This window comes from Xenopus laevis, chromosome 4S (assembly GCF_017654675.1).
Source record: "Xenopus laevis strain J_2021 chromosome 4S, Xenopus_laevis_v10.1, whole genome shotgun sequence".
Classification (NCBI taxonomy): domain Eukaryota; kingdom Metazoa; phylum Chordata; class Amphibia; order Anura; family Pipidae; genus Xenopus; species Xenopus laevis.
The window spans coordinates 62,967,191-62,992,827 of record NC_054378.1 but is presented as its reverse complement, the minus strand read 5'-3'; the positions used below and the strand labels follow the sequence as shown (position 1 = coordinate 62,992,827).

At 34.5% G+C, this 25,637-nt stretch overlaps 1 protein-coding gene across 3 annotated transcripts in view; it reads right to left on the bottom strand.

Moving 5' to 3' along the window:
• LOC108715513 (neuronal growth regulator 1) overlaps positions 1 to 25,637 on the bottom strand; it is a 314,986-nt gene that overhangs the window by 36,550 nt on the left and 252,799 nt on the right. Inside the window, exons 7-8 of one of the 3 annotated variants that reach the window (XM_041561332.1) lie at positions 6,704 to 6,745; positions 5,252 to 5,308 (exon numbers count right to left, since the gene is read on the bottom strand). The exons of 1 other annotated variant lie outside the window; for it this stretch is intronic. In XM_041561332.1, the coding sequence (XP_041417266.1) occupies positions 5,252 to 5,308; positions 6,704 to 6,745 (99 nt within the window). The remainder of the gene's footprint in view (positions 1 to 5,251; positions 5,309 to 6,703; positions 6,746 to 25,637) is intronic. One more of the 3 variants, XM_018260737.2, reaches the window with a different exon arrangement.

Below are 25,637 nucleotides of genomic sequence, written 5' to 3'. Positions count from 1 at the left end.
TTCATTTAAACATTAAATAAACCCAATAGGCTGGTTTTGCTTCCAATAAGGATTAATTATATCTTAGTTGGGATCAAGTACAAGCTACTGTTTTATTATTACAGAGAAAAAGGAAATAATTTTTAAAATTTTGGAATATTTGGATAAAATGGAGTCTATGGGAGACAGCCATTCCATAATTCGGAGCTTTCTGGATATCGGGTTTCCGGATAAGGGATCCTGTACCTGTACAAATTTATCTACATAAGCATATCCGAATAAATGTATCTTCAGCACAACAAAATTAAATCTATAAATGTTCTGGATAATGCTTCAGTTCTGCCATTTTAACAAATATACCTTAAGGCTTTTTTTAGCCCAAACATCCACCTGCAAGAACTGAACTTTAGACCTCTCTGTATGGCTTACGGATACCATTGAGGCCTTATTACAATCTACTGGCCTCCCCAGTATTTGGGGTTTTTTAAGCCAACATTGAATTTGGAGCATCCCCTAGGATGCTGCTCCTAGTGGCCTCAGGGAAGGTGCTCATTTTTTATTTCTTGGCTTAGAGGCAAGTTTTGGGTGTATAAAACCAGTTGTACTGCCAAACAGAACCTCCTGTAGTCTGATGGTCCATATAGGGCTGCCAAATGACCAATCACAGGACTTATTTTCACCACAGAGGTGGCAGCGGTGCCATAATGATGCTAATACAGAGACTGTCTAGCTGGAGGTTGCCATGGAGCTGCAACAACAATATTGAGGAGAACATCTGGAAAATGTTGTAACTGAACCCACTTATTTTGCATCAACCATGAACATTGTTCATAGTTACATTGCTCCCCAACACTTTTTACATCTGAATGTTGCTCATGGGCAAAAAAATTGGGAACCCCAATGTAGCCCATGCTACAACACAATATATAATGCAGATGCAAATCATTATTCACTGGGCACTTGTCACTTGAATTACTTTCGCTCTGTACTTCACCCCCTCCACAAATAAAATTACAGATAAAAGATAACAATGTTTCCTCCTTCCTATTTTTATACAGGAGAGTTACAAACATAATAGACTAGAGCAAGAGTTCTAGGGGCAGATGTATCAAGGGTCGAATTTCGAGGGGTTAAATCACTCAAAATTCGACTGGGGAATAGAATTGAATCGGCAATTTGGGCGAATTTACGCGCTGGCGAATAGTCGAATGGGCGAATATTTGCCAGGTGAATAGGCGCATGATCGAATATTCGCCCGCCGAATATGCACACGATCGAATATTCGAACGAAGGATTTTCATTCGATCGAATATTCGATCAAATGCCTTTTAGTCGATCAAAAACTTGGAAAACAAGCCTATGGGACTTTCCCATAGGCTTTTAAAGCAATTCGGTAGGTTTTAGGTGGCGAAGTAGGCAGTCAAAGTATTTTTAAAAGAGACAGTACTTCGACTATCGAATGGGCGAATAGTCGCAGCGTTTTTACGCTCGATCCAGTACTTCGACTATCGAATGGCGAATAGTTGCAGCGTTTTTGCGCTCGATCTATTCAAATCATTCTACACAGGCGAATTTACGCCAATTAGATAGTCGAGGAGCACAAAAAAATACTCGAAATTCAAGCTTTTTTTCCCTCTATTCATTCACCCGAGCTTGGTGAATGGGCCCCCTAATGTAGACCTCAATTCAAAGCTCAGAGTTAGCGTGAACAAACTTAGTTCATGCATTCTAATGGGCAGATTTATCAAGGGTCAGCTCGAAATTCGAATAAAAAAAAGACCAATCGAAATTTATTGAAAAAAATGAAATTTTTAACTTCTGGTGAATAGGCTGTATTTGAATTGTTTTAATCAAAGTTTTACCACATTCAATCAAATTTGAATCAAAGGATTTGCCCCAAAAAACTTAAGATTCTCAAAGTCCACCAAATAACTCCAAATAACTTCTAGGAGGTTCCCCATAGGTTAAAACAACTATTCGGCAGGTTTTAGATGGTGAATGGTCGAAGTCGAAATGATACATTTCGATATTTGAATAGCCTGGGCTAAGAGCTTTGCTCTTTTATAACATGAGATATACCATTTCATTAACATCCTTGAAAGGTTATACATCTATTCCCCCAAAATCAGAATGTTTGCTGTAAACTATTACATACTGTATAAATCAATGCTTACTGTATAAATTACTGCTTGGATTGAACTGTATTAATATTTATATATTTATTGGATTCTATCAAAAATGTACAATTGTAATAAGATCAATTTACAAGTATTGCCGTGGACTAGCAAGCTCCAGTCTTATGAGTCAACCATAATTAATTGTGACTTTTAAGATCACTTGTTATTGCTCCAAACCCATTGTTAGCTTAAACCCCTCCTTTTTCAACATGAGATCAATGAATAGGGGTTGCTTGAACATATTTTGCCAATTGTTTATTTTAAAAAGTATGAGATATTTTTATTGTCTCTTAAACATTGAAATTAAACCACTAACACTTTGCATAGGAGAATCTAAAATAAATTACAAGTCCACAGACAAGTCCTCTGTTATCTCAAAGCTCCTTGTCTTAAAGTCCAAGAACTGCAGCTTAGAGTTTGCGTATACAGAGCTGATTGTATTGCTTTAATCAAACTATTGTCTTTGCCAGGGAGGGGGATTTATTTCGGCTTTATAATGGCAAATATTTCTCTTTATAAAATAAAACACCTTTTTAACACAAATCCAATTTTGTGCTGATATTTAGCATTTAGAATTAATTGCAAATGAGTTTCAAATATATGTACAATATATAGTATATATATATATATATATATATATATATATATATATACTCTAGCATAGTGTCAGCACTCACGAAAACTGTTTTGATATGCCTGGGTGCAGAAACAATGACTTTATCCACAACGATCCGAGGGTACTTATTTCATTATGGATGATTGTAATGGGTACCTATAGGGATTCACAAGTAGTCACCTGAAGGGGATCACATATGAGTACTAGTAAGTGGATCCTAGAGGGGCATATGGAGATAGCAGCACCCGAGGAGGGGGGCAGGAGTGTGGATGGAGAAACAAAGAAGATCTGAGCCGGTTGCATAACACTAAGGGGGCCGGGGAATTAATTGAAGGGCTAATATGGTTGTGTTTCTGTAGTGAATGGGAATTATTAGGCGATTCAGTGGTCAGTCCAGTAACGGGACTAGGAAGCGGTTATGTTAATGTTCCAATACATCCTCAAAAAATGTTACATTAGTGACACTGGGAACATAGTTATTAATCACAGAAAAAGTTGTCACAATATGTTTATCAATGAACAGTGTTGAACTATGAACTATGTATCTTGTTTTCAACCCTGCTTTTAACTTGAGTTTGCTGCTAGATTTAATAGAAATGTATATTTAAAAGGGCCTCATATAAACTATGGGGGAATTGAAACGTAATAGAAGATGGATTTGTGGCAACATACTGTACTTTAATGGTAGTCGCCCCGTTCTGACGAATACCATACGTCATAGCTACTGTTGTTTCCCGCCCGTAGCATGTTCATTGTTAATTAACTACTTTGAGAAAAGCCTTGGGGTAGGCCGAAATGTTAGTCTTTAATTCCAAATAAATACGTTTTTATTTAATATAAGACCCGAGAGTGCCGATTCTTCTGGGATCGTTATGTGTGTGTGTGTGTATATATATATATATATATATATATATATATATATATATATATATATATATATATACATACATATATACATACATACATATATATATATACACATATATATATATATATATATATATATATATATATATATATATATATATATATATATATAAAACAAACAAGGGAAAGTTGTGCTCACCACTAATTTTTAAAACCATTAGGCGGGGTTGCAATAAAGCAGTGACCACAAAATACATATAGACAAATACAAGAGTCCTCTGCACTCAACCCATTATCAATATATTTAAGACAGAGACATTTTGTGCATACTGCTACTGAAAAATGCCTTACCCTTTAAACAACACAGGGATTGTTTGTCCATATATTGCAATATATTTAAACTGGCCAACTAGGTCAAAGTCATCCCATATCGTACGCTCAATTTTCATCTGATTAGGGTAAGGCTAAGGCATTTTTCAGTAGCAGTATGCACAAAATGTCTCTGTCTTAGATATATTGATAATAGGATGAGTGCAGTGGACTCTTGTATTTGTCTATATGTATTTTGTGGTCACACCCTCATTGCACCCCCGCCTAATGGTTTTAAAAAATAGTGGTGAGCACAACTTTGCCTTGTTTGTTATAGTTATACAGGAGCAGTGACCAGCTCCATGTTGTAGCTCCCACCCTTCCCAGCTATAGTCAGGTGATCCCACTGGTGTCTAATAAAAGGGCAGCCAAGTTTGGGAGTTTTACTTTGAAAGCAGCTAGTAAGTTGCAGGTAAAACTTAGTCCCTTTGTAAAATGTATAATTAAGCAATTGAATTCTTAATGAATCAGATGAAAATTGAGCGTAGGACTGGCCAGATATGGGATGACTTTGACGTAGTTGGCCAGCTTAAATATATTGCAATATATGGACAAACAATCCCTGTTTTGTTTAATTTTCAGTAGCAGTATGCACAAAATGTCTCTGTCTTAAATATATGTGCATATATATATATATATATATATATATATATATATATATATATATATATATATATATATATATATATATATTGGCTGGATATCTTAATTTTATATTACAGCAATAGAAATATTGGCCTTCTAGCATATAGCAAAAGAGGTCAAGAAAATAGAATTTATAAAAATAAAAATAGAAAAAGCATTTTTCAAAATATTAATCTGTATATTTAAGATAAAAAGTATTGCAAGAAACAAAATAGGCAAGAAGTAGCAAGGTCAGAAAGAGAGAAAATATGTAAAAATCGGGTTGATGGAATTAAAAATAAAATAAACGAGAGAAACAACATGTAATGTACTGTTTTATGTTTGCTTGATAGAATTTGCTCAGTATGGGGGCATTAAAATCAACAGAGACTTGTCACTTTTTCATATCACCTATTGAGAGCATAGCTGCTACATTAATATCCATCAAGTAAATAGTTGTCGCAGGGAAATAAAGAACCATAAACACAGATGATTCTGCCATGAGGAATTAAAAAAAACATCTTAAAGATGTGACTGATAATGACATTTCATTTTAGCATCGTACCATTTAATTGTTATTTGTTTTTAAATGAAGTTGCAAAAAGAGGTCACTTTATACCTGCATAGTGTGGTGTATCAGATGAAGATCTTGCATAATGTTTCACGGAAAATTTGGCTAGAAGAAAGGATGGTAAGCATGAGGAATAAAGGCACTCGCTTTAAATGAATGTATTATCTAATGTTGAAATAGCTCACAATACTTTATGGTCACACAAATTAGATGCATTTTTTGTTATAGTTGTCTTGTGTTACCTAATTTATTTAGTACAACTTTTTAAGTGTGGCCTTTTGAAGAACCTCATCAACAATGCACATTTATGTGTCAGAGGAACAATGCATGGCTATGAAAAGGGTTTGAACGCATTTTGTTGGCTTGCTTTCAAGCAGCACCATAGCAAAGTATCTCTAATGGTTACACAGACAAACTTCCATCGTCGATGCTTTCACAACTGCAAACACATTTTACGGAGCACAAAGCGAACAAAGTCAAAATGACAAAGCAACACAATACTTTATAAGCTGTTGACAAGCTGAACCAGGGTAGCACTTCATTTGCTACCAAGAGTAAAAGCTCACAAATAACAAAGTATTGCTTCACAGAGTACAAGAACCAGTGCATGTCCTGACATAGACTATAGACAAAGAGTATATGTAGCCTAGGTAGCCTATTAACCATTTAGAAATGTAAATTATTACAGGGAAAAGTGGTTTAATTAATAGACCTTGTGTATGTATTTTTAAATCTAGATTATTAATTTTCCAGTAGTAAGTCAGTCTCAAAAGTTAGAACTACAGCATGATAAACCCTTATTTATTTAACCTTTAAGTAAGAGATACCTGGGATTTTAATTTGCTTTCCATTTTCCTTCCTTGTATAGTGTATCACAATATAACATGTATATCGTACAAGAATAATAAGTTGCAATTGCTAGCATGAATAGCAAGTAAAGATGTTAAGGGACATGTATTAATCTTCAAGCAGCTTTTGCTGATACAGATATAGACTCACTAATTAAAATGTGCATGTGACTGACATGCATGGTTCCAGCCAGAACATAAATAGGCAAATAGTATAAAATTCACTGCAACAACCAAATTTAGTTTTTTATTGTATAAAACCCCCTTTAAAATACTTTTAACAGTGCGCCATGGACAGAAGCTCCTCCACACACATATACACATATACAAAGGCACAAGCACAATGTATAACATCTAGAAAGCTGAATACAATGTTTATATACAGTAGTGATGTGCCTGCATTTCATACATGCCCCATGCCTCACAATATCATTTTAGCAAAAGATGGCATGCACTCTTTTTTGTTTGTTATATTCATATTACAGAAAACAGCAACACTCTAACTTTTAGATAAGCCTGACATTCATGTACAAAAAGCAGCACATTACACAGAGCACAGGGAATGATCATTAAAGGCAGCTGGTTGATATAACACATGATGAATGACAGTAGAGTACCCAAACATACTTTGTGAGTGTATGTGGATACTGACCTGAACTTGTGACAGGACTAGTGGTGGAAGGTTCAATTATTTCTACAAAAAGGGAAAGGAAAGAAAAACAAAAAAAGAACAGTTTGGGTATTAATGACATACTTTATGGAAGACAGACATAAAATGAGACAATCGACATGCACACAGTTTACAGTGATTAGGGTAGAATAATGAAACTGAACAATATGTTCTTCCTGTAATTCACTTGTGGCTCCTCTGAATAGCTGAATAAATTGCTTCACACCAATTAGTGATTTGAGTGAACTGCGGTGGAGTGGGATAAATATTGATTTTATATAGTACTGCTACCATGCACGTTACCTTTTTGGGAAGGCTTCAGACCTTCTGCAAAACATTTAACCATTAAACCAGGGTACAAACTTAATTATCTGAAGTACAGCTTCAACTCTAGTGTCCAGCTAAAGTGCTATTAACTGTCAAAGGATGATGGGAATCGCAGTTCAGAACAGCTGGATAGAAAAGATGACCAAAGCAGTTTGAACAAATCTTATTCTGGCCTGAATAATTGAAAATTACATTAGACAAAATATTTTTTGGTGTAATTTGTAACTTGATTCATCCAAAATCATTCAGAAATATACAGTAATACCCTAAGTTGAGATGAATTTAAAATAGCCAATTTGCTTATTTTCCACTGGGAGCCACAGGTTTCAATTTACTCTGTTGTCATAAGAAATAATCATTTTGGTGACGATACAAATATAAATTGAATTTTCGATGAGGAGCATTTTCTAAATCATGGGACAGACATGCTAACATGAAGGCAGGGATCAGGGCCAAAACAAAGTGACGTGAAAACAAGACAACAGAAGCAAGTGGGTACTCTGAGATGAGCCCCTACAAATGCAAGGAATATGGTGTGGAATACATGCCCAAATAATATTGTTCAATAACGGGCAGATTTATCAAAATTAGATTAGATTAAAGTTTACAATAAAAAGATCACCCACTTTCTACTAATTCCTATGGGATTTTTAGAAGTGTATTTGATATATATATATATATGATTTTAAAAATCCCATTGTATCTGCAGCAATGGACCGAAATGACAATACAAATACAATCATATACATTTTTATGTTAGAGAAACTGATATATCAACCTTTTGGAGTGACCCCGGTCCACAAGTCGATGCATTGTCAACAATTTTACTATTAAGAAAAAAATACTATACTATTTGGAAAAAATATATTTATTTGAAATAACTTTACAATTTGTCATGTTGTAACTTGCTTGCCAACTTAAGCTTGAAATAAAAATACAGTAATTAGTGATGGGCGAATAAATTTGCGGCAAACTTCTGGGTTTCCCAGCCGGTGAATAAATTCACAAAACTCCTGTGAAAATTTGCCTGCGTTAAAAAAATTTCTCGCACCCAAAAAACTGCTCACGTCAAATTTGCCGCGCGTCACCACTATTCAAACGGCCATTGACTTTAATGCCTGCATCTAAATTGACGAGAGCGACTTTTTGGACTCGCGTCCAAAATTGATGTGGGCGTCAATTTTCGAGTATCGCAAATTTTTTGCAAATTTTTGCCGTTTTCCAATTTTCCAGCGAAGCGAAAAGGGAGAAATTCGCCCATCACTAAGGGGCCCATTCATAAAGTTCGAGTGAAGGAATAGAAGAAAAAAAACTTCGAATTTCGAAGTGTTTTTTTGGCTACTTCAACCATCGAATGGGCTACTTCGACCTTCGACTACGACTTCGAATCGAACGATTCGAACTAAAAATCGTTCGACTATTCGACCATTCGATAGTTGCAGTACTGTCTCTTTAAGAAAAAACTTCAACCCCCTAGTTCGCCACCTAAAAGCTACTGAGCTCAATGCCTATGGGGAAGGTCCACATTAGCTTGCCTAACTTTTTTTGGTCGAAGGATAATCCTTCGATTGTTGGATTAAAATCCTTCAATCGTTCGATTCGAAGGATTTAATCGCTCGATCGAACGATTATTTCTTCGATCGTTCTATCTAAGTATTTGTGCAAAATCCATTTGACTTCGATATTTGAAGTCAAAGGATTTTCATTCCCCAGTCGAATATCGAGGGTTAATTAACCCTCGATAATCGACCCTTGATGAGTTTGCCCCTAACTGTAATACATGTTTTCTCAATTCCATTTTTTCTTTTTTTCTCCCTGAATTGAATCTTGTCCATGCATTTTCACTTGATAAACCATGAGATCAGTTTTACTCACTGAATTGAATATGGACCATTATTTAAATAACATTAATACATATGTATAATAATCTTTTTGGTTCTATTTGTATGTTGGATCTAGGGAGATTACTATTAATTGGAAGGTTATTGGTTATGACACATTTACTGGTAGGGCAAAATTGCCCTCTTTAACTTGCTGAAAATTTCCCAAAATCATGGAAAAATCTGGGAATTGACAACATTAATCTGGAATTTCACCAAATTTGTTGGAGTCAATAGCACCAATTGCACCAAATGGATTGACGTAGATAGGCGTCGTTTCTCGTTTTTTCTCATGCCAAATGCATTTGAAGTCAATGGGTGTTTTTTTCTCATGCAAACACATTAGAACTCCCATTTTAAGTTTTTCAGGGAACCAGTAAAAATAATGTAAAATCTCTCTCTATATATACTGAAAATATATAAAGATGCAGAAAGGAGTAAAACCTTTAAAAATGTAGTTAACTGCTGGGTGCTGCTCAAATAAAATAAATATAGGTTTTGTCCCTAAGGAAGAGCACAGTTTGTGCTCGAAAAGTTGGATGGTTTGTAATAAAACCTTTTTTCTTTATATTAAGTCCCAATGCATGCTGCACTCTGTCTCTCCCTCCCTTTCTGAACTGGCACCCTGAAAGTTACCGAATCAGAGTGTAGGCACTTAAGGACTTTGATATGTATATATGTGTGTGTGTATTACCCATAATATATTGATGGGGCAACAAAAAAGGTGTTAAATGAGGGAAACCAAAGTCATGTAAAACTAAGGTGCATTGAAGTCAATGGACATTTTTCTCTGTGTTCTGTCTTGACTCAAATGCATTGCAGTCAAGGAGCATTTTTTCTTAATTTTTTTTAAAAAATTTATATCAAGTGAAACAATGCACTCATCCCTAGCAGTAACATTTATTTTATAGTACTGGTTTCAACCTAACTCTGTCAGTAAGAACTCCCTTTCTGATTTACAGTACTCCTTCTGTGGTAAACCTGTGGTAATTCTATTTACTTTCATCAAAATCAAAATGTCCTTTATTTTACTAGACAATTGTCTGTCTGTTGAAAGAATCACTAAATGAAATGTATTAGTTAATAGTTAGTTTATTTCTTTATTGCAAAGTACTTGCATCTAAATACCATGCTCATGAACATATGTTAAAATACATGCATCAAAATCTAAAAGTGCTATTTATATATTAGAATATTAATAGTATTAACATTGTATCACTTTTATTAACAGTAATGAGATTCTACTTCATATACTGTATACATGTGGCACTGGGGCTGTGTTTGCTTGCAATCTGGGAACATTGATAGATGATAGTCAATTGTTTTGTGTGTGTGCATTGAATTATGCAAGCTTATTTGCATATTGAATGCACATCCATTTTATATGAATATGCATTTGCTGCTACAGGGCAACTAGAGCATGCATATCTGATATTCTATTCCAATAGTTTATTTCATCATATAACACTGCCATTAAAGTTTGACAACCATGCTAAAGGTAATATCATATTTTCATTTCTTTTTCAAGTTTCCAGGACTGGCAAGATACAATTGCCACAGTTTGCCATGGAGTCCATATAGATGAGTATCTCTTTCTCTAAGCAGAAAAGTAACCCATGTGAGAAAAGTTCATTAGCAACAAATTTCAAAACAAAATGCATCACCTACAAAATGCAATTCTAATAATTGTGCATATAAAATAATACTCTTGAATATATTTTTAGCTTGCAGAGTTGTACTACAAAGGACAATTCAGTAGTAGGTCACCTCAATTGCCAATGATTTTTCAATTGACAGCCCTTTATGGTTCCAAATTAAAATGGCAGGAGAACTGTGCCATGGTGGCAGCTATCTCAGTTAGAGCAACTCAGATCTTGGCTTTTAATCAAACTCCAACAGAAAAGACATGTAGATGGAAACAATTTAGCAATTTAACATCTACAGAAGATTTATCAAAGGTCGAAGTCAATTTTTGAAGTAAAAAACGTTGAATTTCGAAGTAATTTTTGGGTACTTCGACCATCGAATAGTCCAACTTCAATTTGAATTTGAAAAAACTCGAATTTTTTTAAGTACTGTCTCTTTAAAACTTCAACTTCGACCATTCGCCACCTAAAAGCTGCTGAAGTGCTGTTTTAGCCTATGGGGGGCCTCCTAGAACCTGTATGGAGGCAATTGGGGGAGTTTGGGAGATCGAAGGTCGAAGTTAAAAAAACTTCGATCAAAGTACGATCGTACAATTTGAAGTTGGCCGAATTCGGCCCACTTCAACCCAACACAACTTCACCTGACCTCCATTCAATTGGTCTTTTTGAATTCGAAGTTCAAAGTTTTTTTAACCTCGAACTTCAACCTTTGATAAATCTGCCCCTAGGGGTACAGTTTTTCATTTCCCCTGAAATCAGAATGATTAAGCCTGTAAAGGACCATAATAAACTAGTAGACAGGAACAGCACTTGTGAGAAATAAGTTGCCAAATTTATAGGGACCCATTTAAAGAAATAGCTGTAGAATAATGTCCTCCTCTCTTCATCTCCTTAATATTTATAGGCAAGGGTCTAAATGTAGCATCCACAAAAGAAGTGCTTTGTATCTAGTAACTGCTGCCATAATCTACCTAAAACTGCCAGAAACTATAGGCACTCGACTGGATTTGCAACTTAATCCTCTTTATGCCAATTTGGGTCTAAATCTTGAGGGCAGCAAACTGTATACTGTCAGTAGAGAAAAACCCGAAAGAGACCGCTCCAGCTCACCTCTATTTCCCTGGCCAGGTGATCAGTCCTCAGCGTCCCTACTGTGACCATATGACAAACTCCACAAATGGATGGCACTTCTGGCAATTTCCAGCAATCTGCTATAATAAACCATAGTCCAGAAGTGCCGTCCATTTGTGGAGTTTGTAAGCAAACTGTATAGGTTGCATGTTGCACATAGAGCAGTTACTACTAGATATGCCAAGGAATCCTTCTAGGGCACCACAAAATTAAATATGTTGCACCCAGCATGGTTTTGTATTATTGAACAACATTAAATCGACAAAGCAGGACTTCATCTGGAATACCTGCAGCTCATAGATATCGTAAGTATAACAGAGACAAATAAATATGTTTAAATTGTCTCTCTTACTTTTAGAAAATAGTAAGAGAGATATTCATCAATAAGAAAAAACATTAAAAACAGAAAGAGAAGAGTAGAGAAAATTTTCAAGTCAACGTGACAGCAAATGCAGTGTCATTCTTAGTTTGTGAGTCTGCAGGAACCTGAAAAAATATCTGTAGTTGTGGAGCAGCCTCTGAAAAGGGGATCTCATTAGTGGCAAGTGTGCTGCATTTCCCAGCAATCCTGTCATAAGCAATGCTTTCCTCTTGGTATGGAAGGGGGTTAAGTTGCAAAAGATAAATGAAAAGGAACTGCTGTGTTTCTGAACATTTCAGGATCTGCCGAAATACACTGTGCATAAGAAGTGAAGCCCTCATAGTAGCACAGTTTTACTTCATTATAATACATTCAGAAAAATACATTTCCACGTCTGTTTGAAGTGGCAAAGTGTTTGTTTTTGCTCTTCAGACTTTGCAGTGTGTTTACCAAAGCTTCAAACTTTGAACTACTGTATAACTGAAAGCAGTTTTATTTCTATTTATTTCTCACTAGTACATAAAAGTATGATGTTTACTGTTTTATCCAAGCTTTTTTTGTATTTATTGCATTTTTATAAATCAGGTGCTAACATTATATGAAGGAGGGAGAACTATAGAATGTTATTAACAGCATGTGCCTTTATGCCTAAATATCATAATGCCAGGGGAAACTAAACCTTAGCACTGCATAGCAGTTATATGTCTTGTTTTCTATGTTTGAGGAGAAGGAAAGCTACCAAGGCAATAGATTAGCCACAACAGTGCAAGCTGGAACGCCATTTTTATTCTTTAGAATGCTTTTCCATAACTGAGTAAACAGCTCTAGACACTGTGTCTGTTTGTTTAAGATAGCAGCTGCCATATTAGCTTGCTGTGATATCACTTTCTGCCTGAGTCTCTCCCTGCTTGCTCATAGCTATGAGTGTGATATTTTTGTATTTTAAATATCCTAAATTCACAGTTCTGCCAAAAAGTGCAGTGCAGTGAAAACTATTAATTGTCACCATCTTTTATATATATAAAGAGGGCCCTACTCACAATATAAATGAAAACAACAAGGATAAAAACAGTATAAAGAATATTCATAATTTTAATAACATTAGGGGGCAGATTTATCAAGGGTTGAATTTTGAATTGAAAAAACGTCAAAATTTGAATTCATAAAGACCAAACGAAATTAAGTCGAAGTTTTTTTTGGGTCGAATAGGTCAGTTCTCGATAGAATAGGTCCTTATTTGGCTGAATTTGAATCGTACAAATCGAAGGAATATCGTATTCGATCAAATTCGATTCAAAGTTTTTCCCAAAAAAAACATAGATTTTTCAAAGTTCACCAATTTTATCATGTACTGTTAAAAATTCGACTTCGACCATTCGCCATCTAAAGCCTGCCGAATAGCTGTTTTAGCCTATGGGGGAGCTCCTAGAACCTATTTGGTGTCAATTGGTGGGGGAAAACTTTGATTCGAATTCGATCAAATGCGCTATTACTTCGATTGTTACGATTTGAATTCAGCAGAATACGAACCTATTAGATCGAAAACTGACCTATTTGGCCAAAAAAAAACTTTGACTTCATTTCGGTTGGACTTTTTGCATTCGAATTTTGAAGTTTTTCAAATTTGAAATTCGATCCTTGATAAACATGCCCCTCAATTCAAAAAAGTGCGGCAGCAATCTCAGGTATTCAGATGCAGAAACCAAGCTTGACATTAGGAACTCAATTGTGGCTTAAGGAACGAAATGCTCAAGCCTTGAAGCTCAAGCATTAATAAATCAGATCCAAAGAGTCATTTAGGAGCACAAGTGAGATAAATGCAATTTCAGGATTGAATTGCCAATGTTGTTTATACTTAAAAGCATAATTTTCCCCATAGTTCTAGTGTAATTGCAACTATAAGGAGAAATTACATCCAAAACAAATATGGCTAATTCATTTACAATTGCACTGAAAATTATGTCTGCATGAGATTTGTAAGGCACAAGTATGCAATGGCTATTGATGCAGCCTGTTGCTACAACTATATTTAAAGGTGACGGTAGCTCCAGGGTTCCCCAATAGCAATAAGTACTAAACTATGAGATAGGAGGCAGGACCCACACACCAGCACTGAGTGCAAGGAGTGGCTTTGGAAAGAAAGGCATCAATTCACACAATGATAGTCATAAACAAGTCTTATATTGTTCTACTGACTAAATACCATGTCTGTTTGAAAATATTGAATAGGAGACTGGAAAATGACCGCTTTGGGGCATAATTTTTTCATCATTAAAAATGGTTACAGCTAAAAAAATGGAGTCAGTTTCACAGCTAAAAACAATAGTAATATTTTTCAGCATTGTAATTAAATAATGCATTGCTACAAAATTCAAAATAATGTGTTGCACGGCATTAACGTTAACAACATTCACTTTATTTTTTTAATTTACAAATCCGTTCCCAGATTAAATTTCATGCAGTTTTGCAAGTTTTCTGCACAGGTAACAATACAATTAGCCTTACTATGACCTGGTGAATACTTTATGACAGAAAAGCCATCTTGGAAAATGATGAAAAGCTTTCATAAATAATGAAAATGTAATGATTCTGGCAAAATGTCACAGGCTTTTCCCAAAAGGTTAATAAATGTAATAAAACTTGCACTACTAAAAAAAATGCTAGGAAAAATGTAAGAATCTTAATTCAACCAATATCTTTTACACTTAGGGGCAGATTTATCGAGGGTCGAAGTGAATTCGAGGGAATTTTCGAAGTAGAAAAATTCGAAGCAACTTTTTGGATACTTCGACCATCGAATAGGATACCACGAATCGAAGTAAAAATCTTTGAATATTCGATAATCGAAGTAATGTCTCTTTAAAAAAACTTCGATTTCAATATTTCACCAAATTAAACCTGCTGAATTGCTGTTTAGCCTATGGGGGACCTCCTGTATGTTTTGCTAAGTTTTTTTAAGTCGAAAGTTTTTTTGCGAAAAACATATGATCGTACGATAAAATCGTTCGAATCGTTCGATGGGAAAACGATGGTTTGATGTATAAAATCCTCCAACTTCAAATTCGAATGTCGGAGGATTCTATTCGATGGTCGAATTTCGAGGTTCTACTTCGAAATTTGACCCTTGATAAATATGCCCCTTTAATAACAGTAATTGACATACAGTTTTATTTCTGGGTTGTAAGATTTAGGTTAAATATTACTAAAAATGAAATTTGTTAATTTGACTTGGAATGCTGTTTATTTCTATCCTGCACTTGTAAATTGTTTTCCTTGAAACAGAATATCTAACTTTTTTTATTGTACTGTTTGCTGTCCTTACCACTGTGCATCACCGTGTTCTCTAACAAAGCCTCATGGCACTTATTTATCAAGGTTCGAAGTGAAAATAAGAATTTTTGAGTTTTTTTATGGGCAAAACTGTAAAATTCAACTAGAGAATATTTTTAAAAAAATTTAATTTGATTTTCAATATGTATCATACACTGGCCCTGGCTCAAATTTGACTATTCGCCACCTTAAACTTGCCAAATTGCTGTTTTAGGCTATGGAAGACTTCCTGGGATCAAATTGAATTCAATTTGAATTCAATTCGAGTTTGCGGGTCGATCCCATTCACCGGTCATTTTTTTAGAATTTCAAGTTCATGGGAGTTTACGGGAGTTTTTACAAACTCCCATGAACTCGAAATTCAACCCTTGATAAATCTGCCCCTTAAAACATTTCTAATTTTTTTTCGGAGAAAAAACTGGAAACAAGTTTTTAAAATTCAAATCGAATTCCACCATTAAAACACCAAGCAGGTTACTTCTTAAATTAGACTTTTAAAGGGGAAAAACACATATTTTTAAAATTTCCATGATTTATTAAACCATGATGGTGTTAAAAGTCTGAATAGAAAAGTACTCCAACTCAGACCTGAGTTCACATAAATGTCAATGGTCCCATTGAAATCCTGATCTGCGCTGGATTTCTGGGCGTCAAATCGGAAAAGTCATATTTCATTTTTTTCCCCACGATTTTATCAAGTTTTTTCCCACACAAAATTTTCAAGAAAATTTTTTGATAAAAAATCTGTGTGAATTTGGTCAGAAAAAATCTGTGTGAATTTGGTCAGAGTCGTTTTCAGAAAGTCGTTTTCAGAAAGAGAACTTTTCAGATTTTGTTAACCCCCAAGGTGTTCATAGAAACTTTAATTTAAAAAATCCACTTTTTGACATTATTGGTCCTTTAAAGCCAGGCATTTGTACTGCCCCATTAAAGGACAACTAAACCCTAGAAATGAATATGGTTAAAATGTCATATTTTATATACTGAACTTATTTCACCAGCCTAAAGTTTCAGCATCTCAATAGCAGAAATGATCCAGGACTTCAAACTTGCTGCAGGGGGCCACCATCTTGGAATATGTCTGAGACACTCAGTGGGCTCTGAGGAGCTGTTGAGAAGCTAAGCTTAGGGGTTGTCACAAATTATCAAGCAGAAAATGTGGTTGGCCTGTAATATAAGCTGATGCTACATTGCTGATGCTAGTTGCACTGGTTTCTGTGCTGTCATTAAGCCTTATATTGTGAAATGTATATTCTATATGTATTGTATATTGTGAGTTGGTCCCTAAGCTCAGTAAGGGACTGCAGCACAGAGCATGTGCAGTGAATCAGCAGAAAAGAACATGGGGAGCTACTGGGGCATCTTTGGACACACAGATATTTACTGCTAAAGAGCTGTGCTTGTCTTGGGCTGGTATAGGAGCCCAAAACATAATTTACAACATTTCTAGCATAATTCTTTAGTTAAGCTTTAGTTCTCCTTTAAGTCTCTAAGATGGGAAAACTCAGAGGCAATAAGTAAACACACAAGAGTTGCTTTAATGATACTAACTTTGCTGCTGGTTCCAACAGTGTTAAGGATGGCATGTTTATTATCCTGTATTGATGCTGCTTTCTCCTTAAGGCTTTCTGATTATTTTGTTTTGGTATACTGGCACCCATAGTCTGTTGTGTGAAGGAGAATAAGCACACTGAAATTGATAGCATGGGGCTATTACCTATCAAACTTCTGAAAGAGAAAAGAATTTACACTGGCAGCAACCTTTATAACAATTCACCAAAAATGAGTTCAGGGATTACTATTACTGGTATTTTGCTACATAACAATTTAACAATTAGAAATGTGATTTTGTAGACATGCATTTTTGTGCAGTATAATAACCAGGAGATTTGTATAAAGAACATATACTGGTTGAATATCCAGTAAACTACAGTATGTATGGTATCTCACATATTCCCTATTGTTGGTAACTGCATTTATAATGCATGGGCCTGTACTTTTTCTAGAACAATGTAGCAATTTGATTAAAGTATGGCCTTACATACAAGCCTCATTTTTCAGCAATTTCAACTTTTAAAAGACCAAGAAGACACATACAGAGATCCAAAATCAAAGTTCCAAATTTAATTTATCAGTTTGAAAAGTAACCCTGTAGCGAAGAACAAGATCATCATTCTGTACAGCTAAATTCTCCAGAGGAACTTGACTTGTTCAGCGCTTGTTGGAAGCCGGTTGTAGAATTACAGTAATTAGTAGCTTAAACTATTAATAAGCCATTCTGCCAAGATCTAGCAGAAGAAAATTTGCATTTTCAAAAGTAAATTAGAATCACCAAGGAATAGCAAAAATACAACAGTATTTGCCTCCTTCTTATTAGGATAGTTTTATAAGATACCCATTGGACATAGTGTTTTTTATTTTACAATTCCCAGTAAGAAAAGAAGTACCCCGTTTGACCTTTAATACAGAGATTTTACAAACTATAATCAGTCTATAATAAAATGAGGAAACACCAATTAAACCCTCAATCGAATATGAAAAGTGCTAGTGCTTGAGATCCAGTAGCCCAATAAGGACAATATTAAACAAATAAATACTTAGAATGGATTATAAATGACCATATAAATATAATTAATTAAATCCAATCAAATGTATGTATAAATTAATTAATAAGGTGAGGTGATTTCTAAAGTGCTGTGCATAATAAGAAATGAATTAATTACAATTCCCAGTTCATTCCAACAATTCATTGGAGTAGGACACCAATATATTACATAGATCGTGTGACCAACTATTTGGTTAAAAAATTATTAAATATAAAGTGCTAGTGCGGAGCACAGTGTTTTTTTATTCTACATAGTAAATCAGCATAAATTCCAACATTTCGGTCCTAGGGACCTTTTTCAGTGTTGCAACTCAAATATAAACCATATCTATCTATCTATCTATCTATCTATCTATCTATCTATCTATCTATCTATCTATCTATCTATCTATCTATCTATATCTATATCTATATATATGTTTTTTCATTGATTTATTTGGGAATTTGGTTTAATTTTTTTTTATATATATAATGAGAAAAAGTAAAATTTTGTAAATACCCCCCTAAGGGTCATATTTATCAAGGGTCAAATTTCGAAATTTGTCAAAGTTTTCTTTTGGCCGAATAGGTCCATTTTATATTAAATAGGTCCTTATTTGGTCAAATTTGAATCGTACGAATCAAAGTAATAGCACATTCCAATCAATTTCCACCCCCCCCAAAAAATATTGATTTTTCAAAGTCCACCAATTGACTCCAAATAGGTTCTAGGGTGTCCCCCATAGGCTAAAACAGCAATTCGGCAGGTTTTAGATGGTGAATGGTCAAAGTTGAATTTTTAATGAGACAGTACATGATAAATTTTGATATTCGAATTTTCAATATTTTTCAAATTCAAATCGAATTTGGACTATTCTCTAGTTCAGGGGTCCCCAACCTTTTTTAACCATGAGCCACATTCAAATGTAAAAAGAGTTGTGGAGCAACTTGAGCATAAAAAAGTTCCTGGAGATGCCAAATAAGGGCTGTGATTGGCCCTATGTGCACTGGCAGCCCACAGGAGTCTCTTTCTGGCAGTACACCTGGTTTTATACAACCAAAACTTGCCTCCAAGACAGGAATTGAAAAATAAGCACTTGCTTTGAGGCCACTGGGAGCAACATCCAAGGGGTCATGTTGCCCATGAGCCACTGGTTGGGGATCACTGCTCTAGTTGAAGTACACAAAAAATAGCTTGGAATTTGAATTTTTTGAATTTGAAAATCCACCTCGACCTTTAATAAATTTGCCCCTAAGTGTTTATCATTTGCGTCTCTTCTTATTAAGCCGTATTTGTTTTTTACTTTAGAAACAAAAAATAATGCCATCTGTGTTTTCACAGTCTGAGTATTAACTTATAATTAGTAATTAATTATATTCATTGTCTGTTCTTGAATCAATCTAGCAGTTCAATGATTATGTGGAATAATTTGCCATTCTCTCCTAGTTCTTTGATGATTTTTAAATACACAATTTCTTTCTTGTGATAGTGACATTTTAATCTGTTTTTGATTAATGATGTGCCAATCAAACCCTAAATGCAACCAAAATATGGAACCAACCATTGTAAACATATTACTTATGTTCAATGTTTTAATTAGCACCTTTAGTGGTACAGAGGGATGCAATTAATTCCTAAAGCAATGAACAACAATATATTTATTCTAAGACATCTGGCCTGAAAATAATGTAAGAAATATTCTGGTATTTGGCATTAAGTACTCCAGACTGCTGCCAAGATACAGTGAAAGCCAAGGTGTTCTTACTGAAGGATGACAAAAACAGTTGTTTGTCAAGTGGCAACTGATATTTTTACTATTCTGCTGTATTTACTTCTTATGCTAAAACTATATATAGTCTAAACACAGGCACATTTTCTGCATGATGCATCTTATAATGGATGGTGATTGGTCATGGAAAGCTAATGCAAATAAACAAGCACATAAATAAGCCTGCACTTACAGTTTTTAAATTTAAAAATCATCAGATGTCTGCTGATATTGGCTAGCTAGTAGATTATTCATAATGCAGCCGACTGAAACATCAACAAAATGTTCATCAACATTTCAAGGAGACTTGCAAGACAGAGCAAGCAAAAATATCCGACTGCATAACATAGTTATACAAACAATTTATGCACTATTTCCATGTGCTATAATTGCTCTTTCCAATCAGCTCATCAGCAATTAGCTTTAACAGGGGAAACTGGTTGCTATAGGTTACTAGACTAGGGCACACTTTTGTCTTTACTAAGCGGCATATTTATCAAGGTTAGAATTTCGAATTGAAAATACTTTGAAATTTGAATTAAAAAAGACCAACCGAAATTAGGTCGAAGTTTTTTGGGTCGAATAGGTCCATTTTCAATTGAATAGGTCTGTATTTGGCAGAATTCGAACAGTTCAAATCGAAGGAATAGCACATTAGATCGAATTCGATTTGAAGTTCTTCCCAAAAGAAAATTTGATTTTTTGAAGTCCACCAAATGACTCCAAATACATTCTAGGAGGTCCCCCATAGGCTAAAACAGCAATTCAGCAGGTTTTAGATGGTGAATGGTCAAAGTCGAATTTTTAAAGAGACAGTACATGATAAATTTTGATATTCGAATTTAATTTTTTTTGCAAATTTGAATCAAATTTTCCCAATATTCCCTAGTCAAAGTACACAAAAATAGCTCGAAATTCAAATTTTTCCAATTCGAAAATTCACCTCAACCTTTGATAAATCTGCCCCTAAGAGAACTCTATGTTATGAAAGTTGGTTTTCGGTAGTTATTGAATTCTCTGATTTACTCTGATATTATGTATAAAATGTTACACACTGGAATATGTTTGGGGTCTTACAAATAATGTTTTTTTACTCTATTTTGAGTACTTCATGGTCATAGATGTTTTGTTCCTACTCTGGTTCCCTAAACTAATAATATATGTAACACACTTTTACTGCAGGTTCTAGAGAGAAGAAAATGTGCTGGCCTGGGATGCCTAAGAATAGTAAGAGGAACAAAACAAGATTTTACACTGGATAAACTTTCAAAGCCGCAGGCATTCTATAAGCTGAAGAGGCATTTCAGCACCAGAATTACTGAACCACCGGATAAATTGCTTCCTATATATTTCAACACACTAGTAAATATATTTAAAAATATTCTATGTTCAAGCTTATTGTGAGAAATTTGCTTTATTTAACCTAACAAAGAAAAACTTAAAGACATTCATTTAGAAAATGTGTAATGGTCCTTAATAAAAAGTGAATGATTCTTATTTAATAGGTTTCACTTCATTCTGCTACTAATTTAGGGGCCGATTTATCAAGGGTCGAAGTGAAAATTCTAATTAAAAAAATTCTAATTTCGAGCTTATTTTTGTGTACTTCGACTTGGGAACAGTCCAAATTCGATTTGAATTTGAAAAAAAATTCCAAAATTCGAATATTGAAATTTATGTACTGTCTCTTATAAAATTTGACTTCGACCATGGAGTCAATTGGTGGACTTTGAAAAATCAAAAAAAAATTTTTGGAAAAACTTTGATTTTTTTTTTAAGAAAAGTCCACCAAATGACTCCAGAATGATTGTAGGAGGCTAAAACACCAATTCGGCAGGTTTTAGATGGCGAATAGTTGAATTTGAATTCTTAAAGGGACAGTACATGATAAATTTAAAATTCCTTTTTTTATAAATTTAAATTCAATTTTGACTATTCCCTAGTCAAATTACACTAAAATAAACTCAAAATTAGAATTTAAAAATTAGAATTTTCAATTCGACCCTTGATAAATCTGCCCCTAAGGATTTGCAGAATAACTGACCTATCATACTTCAGAATTAAGGTATAATACAGTCTATTATTTCTTAAATGTGTTTACTGTTCAAAGAGAAAGGCTTGCATTGTCTTTGCTTAATTTTGCATTTATTATGCATCTTTATTCATAATTGTACAGTCCCATTGAAACAAGAAGACCAATGCAAATTATTGTGCTAATATATGAGCTTTATTTCTGTTTACAGCTTTTATCACAGTTTCCCCCTAATGGCTTAAATAGTGTACATACTAAAAATATTTAACGAAGGAATGAAATATAGGGGTTTGACATCTACCTCAACCGAAGATGATACTGACATTGAACGATTCGAACGATTTTAGCGATCGATCAAAGGATTTTCCTTCAACCTCTAAAGACTTAGAAAATGGTTGTAGAAGGTCCCCATAGGCTAACATAGTACTTCGGCACGTTTAATTTGGCGAAGTATTGAAGTCAAAGTTTTTTCAAACAGACAGTACTTCGATTATCGAATGGTCGAATATTCAAATGATTTTTACTTTGAATCAAAGTCGAAGTAAATTTGAAGTCGTAGTATCCTATTCAATGGTCAAAGTATCCAAAAAATTACTTAGAATTTACGAAAATTCCCTCGAATTCACTTCGACCCTCTTTTTGGAAAGTTATACCAAAGTGGTAGGACTTTGCAAAAGAAACACTTTCCCAATACACCTCTTTAAAAAAAATACCTGCTTTTCTGTAATAAATATATAGTTTGTGTCTATTAACCCTGGAGAATTGAGTCACTACTATGCAGATACATTGGAGATACATTTGTGTGAGACCCTACAGTAGTTGATAGTGGACATACATTCCAGACACAATGGGAGTCATTTATTAAACTCTGATTAAACATGGATTTTTGGTCTGTTTTAAAGGGGAAAAACAATTTTTTTTTTGTGATTTATTAAAATCCGATGCTGTTAAAAGTCCGAATAAAAAAGTACTCCATCTCAAACCTGCTGAGGTCATGTAAAAGTCAATGGCAGATTTCCCATTTACAATAGGAAGTTATCATGATCTGCACTGGGTTTCATAGCATAATCCGATGAATTCATGTTATTGTGGTGATAATCTGAAAAAAAATCTGCGCTTTGGGAGTCAAATCCGAAAACAGTTTACGATTTAGATTTTATCGAGTCTTTTCCCACACCAGATTTTTTCGAGTAAGTGTATTGATAAATACGGGAAAATGTGCACGGGAGTTTGGTCAGAGTTGTTTTAAGAAAATAGCGAGACTTTATTAGAATTTATTAAATAACCCCCAAAATTTCTTTCTGTTCAAATTATTGAGGCAGGATTTAGAAGATGAAAGTAGCAGATCACTGACCGAAAAAAAGTCAGTTTAATGAACTACTTGGAAACAAAGATGAAAACAGAGAAAATTAAGTCATGCTTTCTATATTATTAAATACTGTACAGGGGTTATTTACAAAAACTCCACTTTTTGCTATGTTTTTAATAAAGCAAACTCAACCAAATTCCCATCCATGAATTTGGCTAATTTACTAATAATCAAACATCCAAAAATCACAATGGGTAAAAACATCTTCAAATGGATAAAGAGAGCTCTGCCATTGACTTCTACACAAATTCGACAGGTTTTAGCTGGAATATTTTGGAATCTCGATTTTTTGCTGCTTTGGGTATAATAAATCTCTAAAAATGTAAGTTTTTTTATCCATAATTTTGAGTTGTTTCACAAATAAAACTCGACCCTTAAATGTTTAAAGAAACACGAAACCCTAAAAATAAATACGACTAGAAATTCCATATTTTATAAATTGAACTTATTACACCAGCCTCAGTTCAGCATCTTGGATTATGTAAGAAGTGTCTGTGACATGCACATGCTCAGTGTGCTTCCAGCAGCTTTTGAGAAGGTAACGTTAGGCGTTGTTGTAATAGTGATGGGCGAATTTGCGCAGTTTCGCTTCGCCGAAAAATTCGCAAATTTCGCTCGAAATTCGCGAAACGGCGAAGAATTCGCCGGCGTCCGTTTTTTCAAAAAAAAAATTTTGACGCGGCGTCCGTTTTTTCAAAAAAAAAATTTTGACGCCGGCGAATTTTTTCCGCGAATTTTCGCGGGCGTTTCGCGAATTTATTCGCTGGCGGCGAATCGCGCAAATTCGCCGCGAATTCGCGCCTGGCGAATAAATTCGCCCATCACTAGTTGTAAATCATCAACAGGGTTTGCAGGTCATATAAACTGATGCTACAGGGCTGATTATTAAATAATCTGCCAATAATTGAAATTGTTTACTATTGTTTACTAGAGTTATATTGTGACATTTGTGTAGTGAATCAGCAGAAAAGAAGATGGGAAGATTCAGGTGCATCTTTGGAGGAACATATCTTTATTTCTAATAGGCTGTGGTTGCATTGGGCTGGTATAGAATCCATAGGACATAGGACAGAAATGTTGTACAACAACATTTCTGTCCTACTCTTTAGTTAAGCTTTAGTTCTCCATTAATGGGATTCTTGTTGTAATGGCTCCACTTATGTAACTGGAATGATGACAGAAAAGAACAGGAGTATTCCAAAATGGAGCAGAATGAATAAGCTAAATAATAGTAGATTGCCATAGTAGAGGTGACATACTTTAAAGTGCATTAGTGCACTGCTGTATTAAAAAAATATTGTATTTTGCATTTTTTTCATTGGTGAAAATAACAAACCTTTGTGACTGAATATGAAGAATATAGGGAAGAAAACAGAGTAAAAGACAGAACCTTGACAGTGAGCCTGAATAGTTGGTGTGAAAGTGACATAAAATGACATTAATAGATGTTTCAGTTAAAAGCAGTATTGGCATGGAACACTATGAACTCATTTTTGAAATGTTTAGAAAAATAGACGTTGACAGCCAATAAGAAATAATTGGTGCTTCTAGTCTGCACATTTCTCTATATATTTAAGGAGTTCAAACCTATTTCTAAATTTATCTCTCCTACATTGCTGTATCGACTCTATTTAGTTGCTATCCACTTCACCCTCTTCTCCTATCAGTAAAGTTGTACCTAATAAATTGTTTTCTACTTAATGCTAAAAATTGTTTAAAAACTTCCTTTGCTACTGTATTTAAATTCCTTTTCCATGTGTAAAGAATTTAGGATCTCCTGTTCATTTACAAAAAGCTGTCACTAAGGAAGGGGCAAATATGAATTATTTATTTCCTTACTTACTGCTGGAAGACCCTCAAGGCATACTGATCTCTTGGATCCACATGGTAGAAACTTGTCATGCAAATTTCAAGTTGAGGGGCTTTCAGGATATCCAAAGAGATTAAAGCTATAGTGAGCAGGCGTACTATACATCCATCTTAAGAAAAGTAGGGAAATTGGACAGTTTTCCAGTTAGTACCCTCTGCAGAGGCCAATAAATGAATGGGTATATGTATTCTGATAAACAGCACTGCAGGTAGTGATGTATTTGACCTCATGTTCCTATTTTTATAGGACCAGTAGCATGAACTTTTAGAATGCTGTCTTTAATTGCAATATGTGCAATAGTATTATCTGTTTTTAAGAGGTACAGTATTTTTAGGAATGTGATTCTGCTCTAGAAGTTGAGCTACATTGGATTATATTTTCCTTTGAAAGAGGAGAGTTCCATGTATTAGAAATCTTCTATTAGTGCAACAAGCTTTGGCTTGAAACAAGCTTTTAGTAGTAAAACAAGCTTTGGCTATGGTAAAGCTTTGACCATTGGCATAGTATTTCTCCAGAAATTGGGTCGTTTATGCTTCAGGTGAAATATCAAGCTTGATAATGGTTCGGAAATCCATTTGCTTGTTTTCTTTAAAATCTCAACAGTCTTCACCAACAAC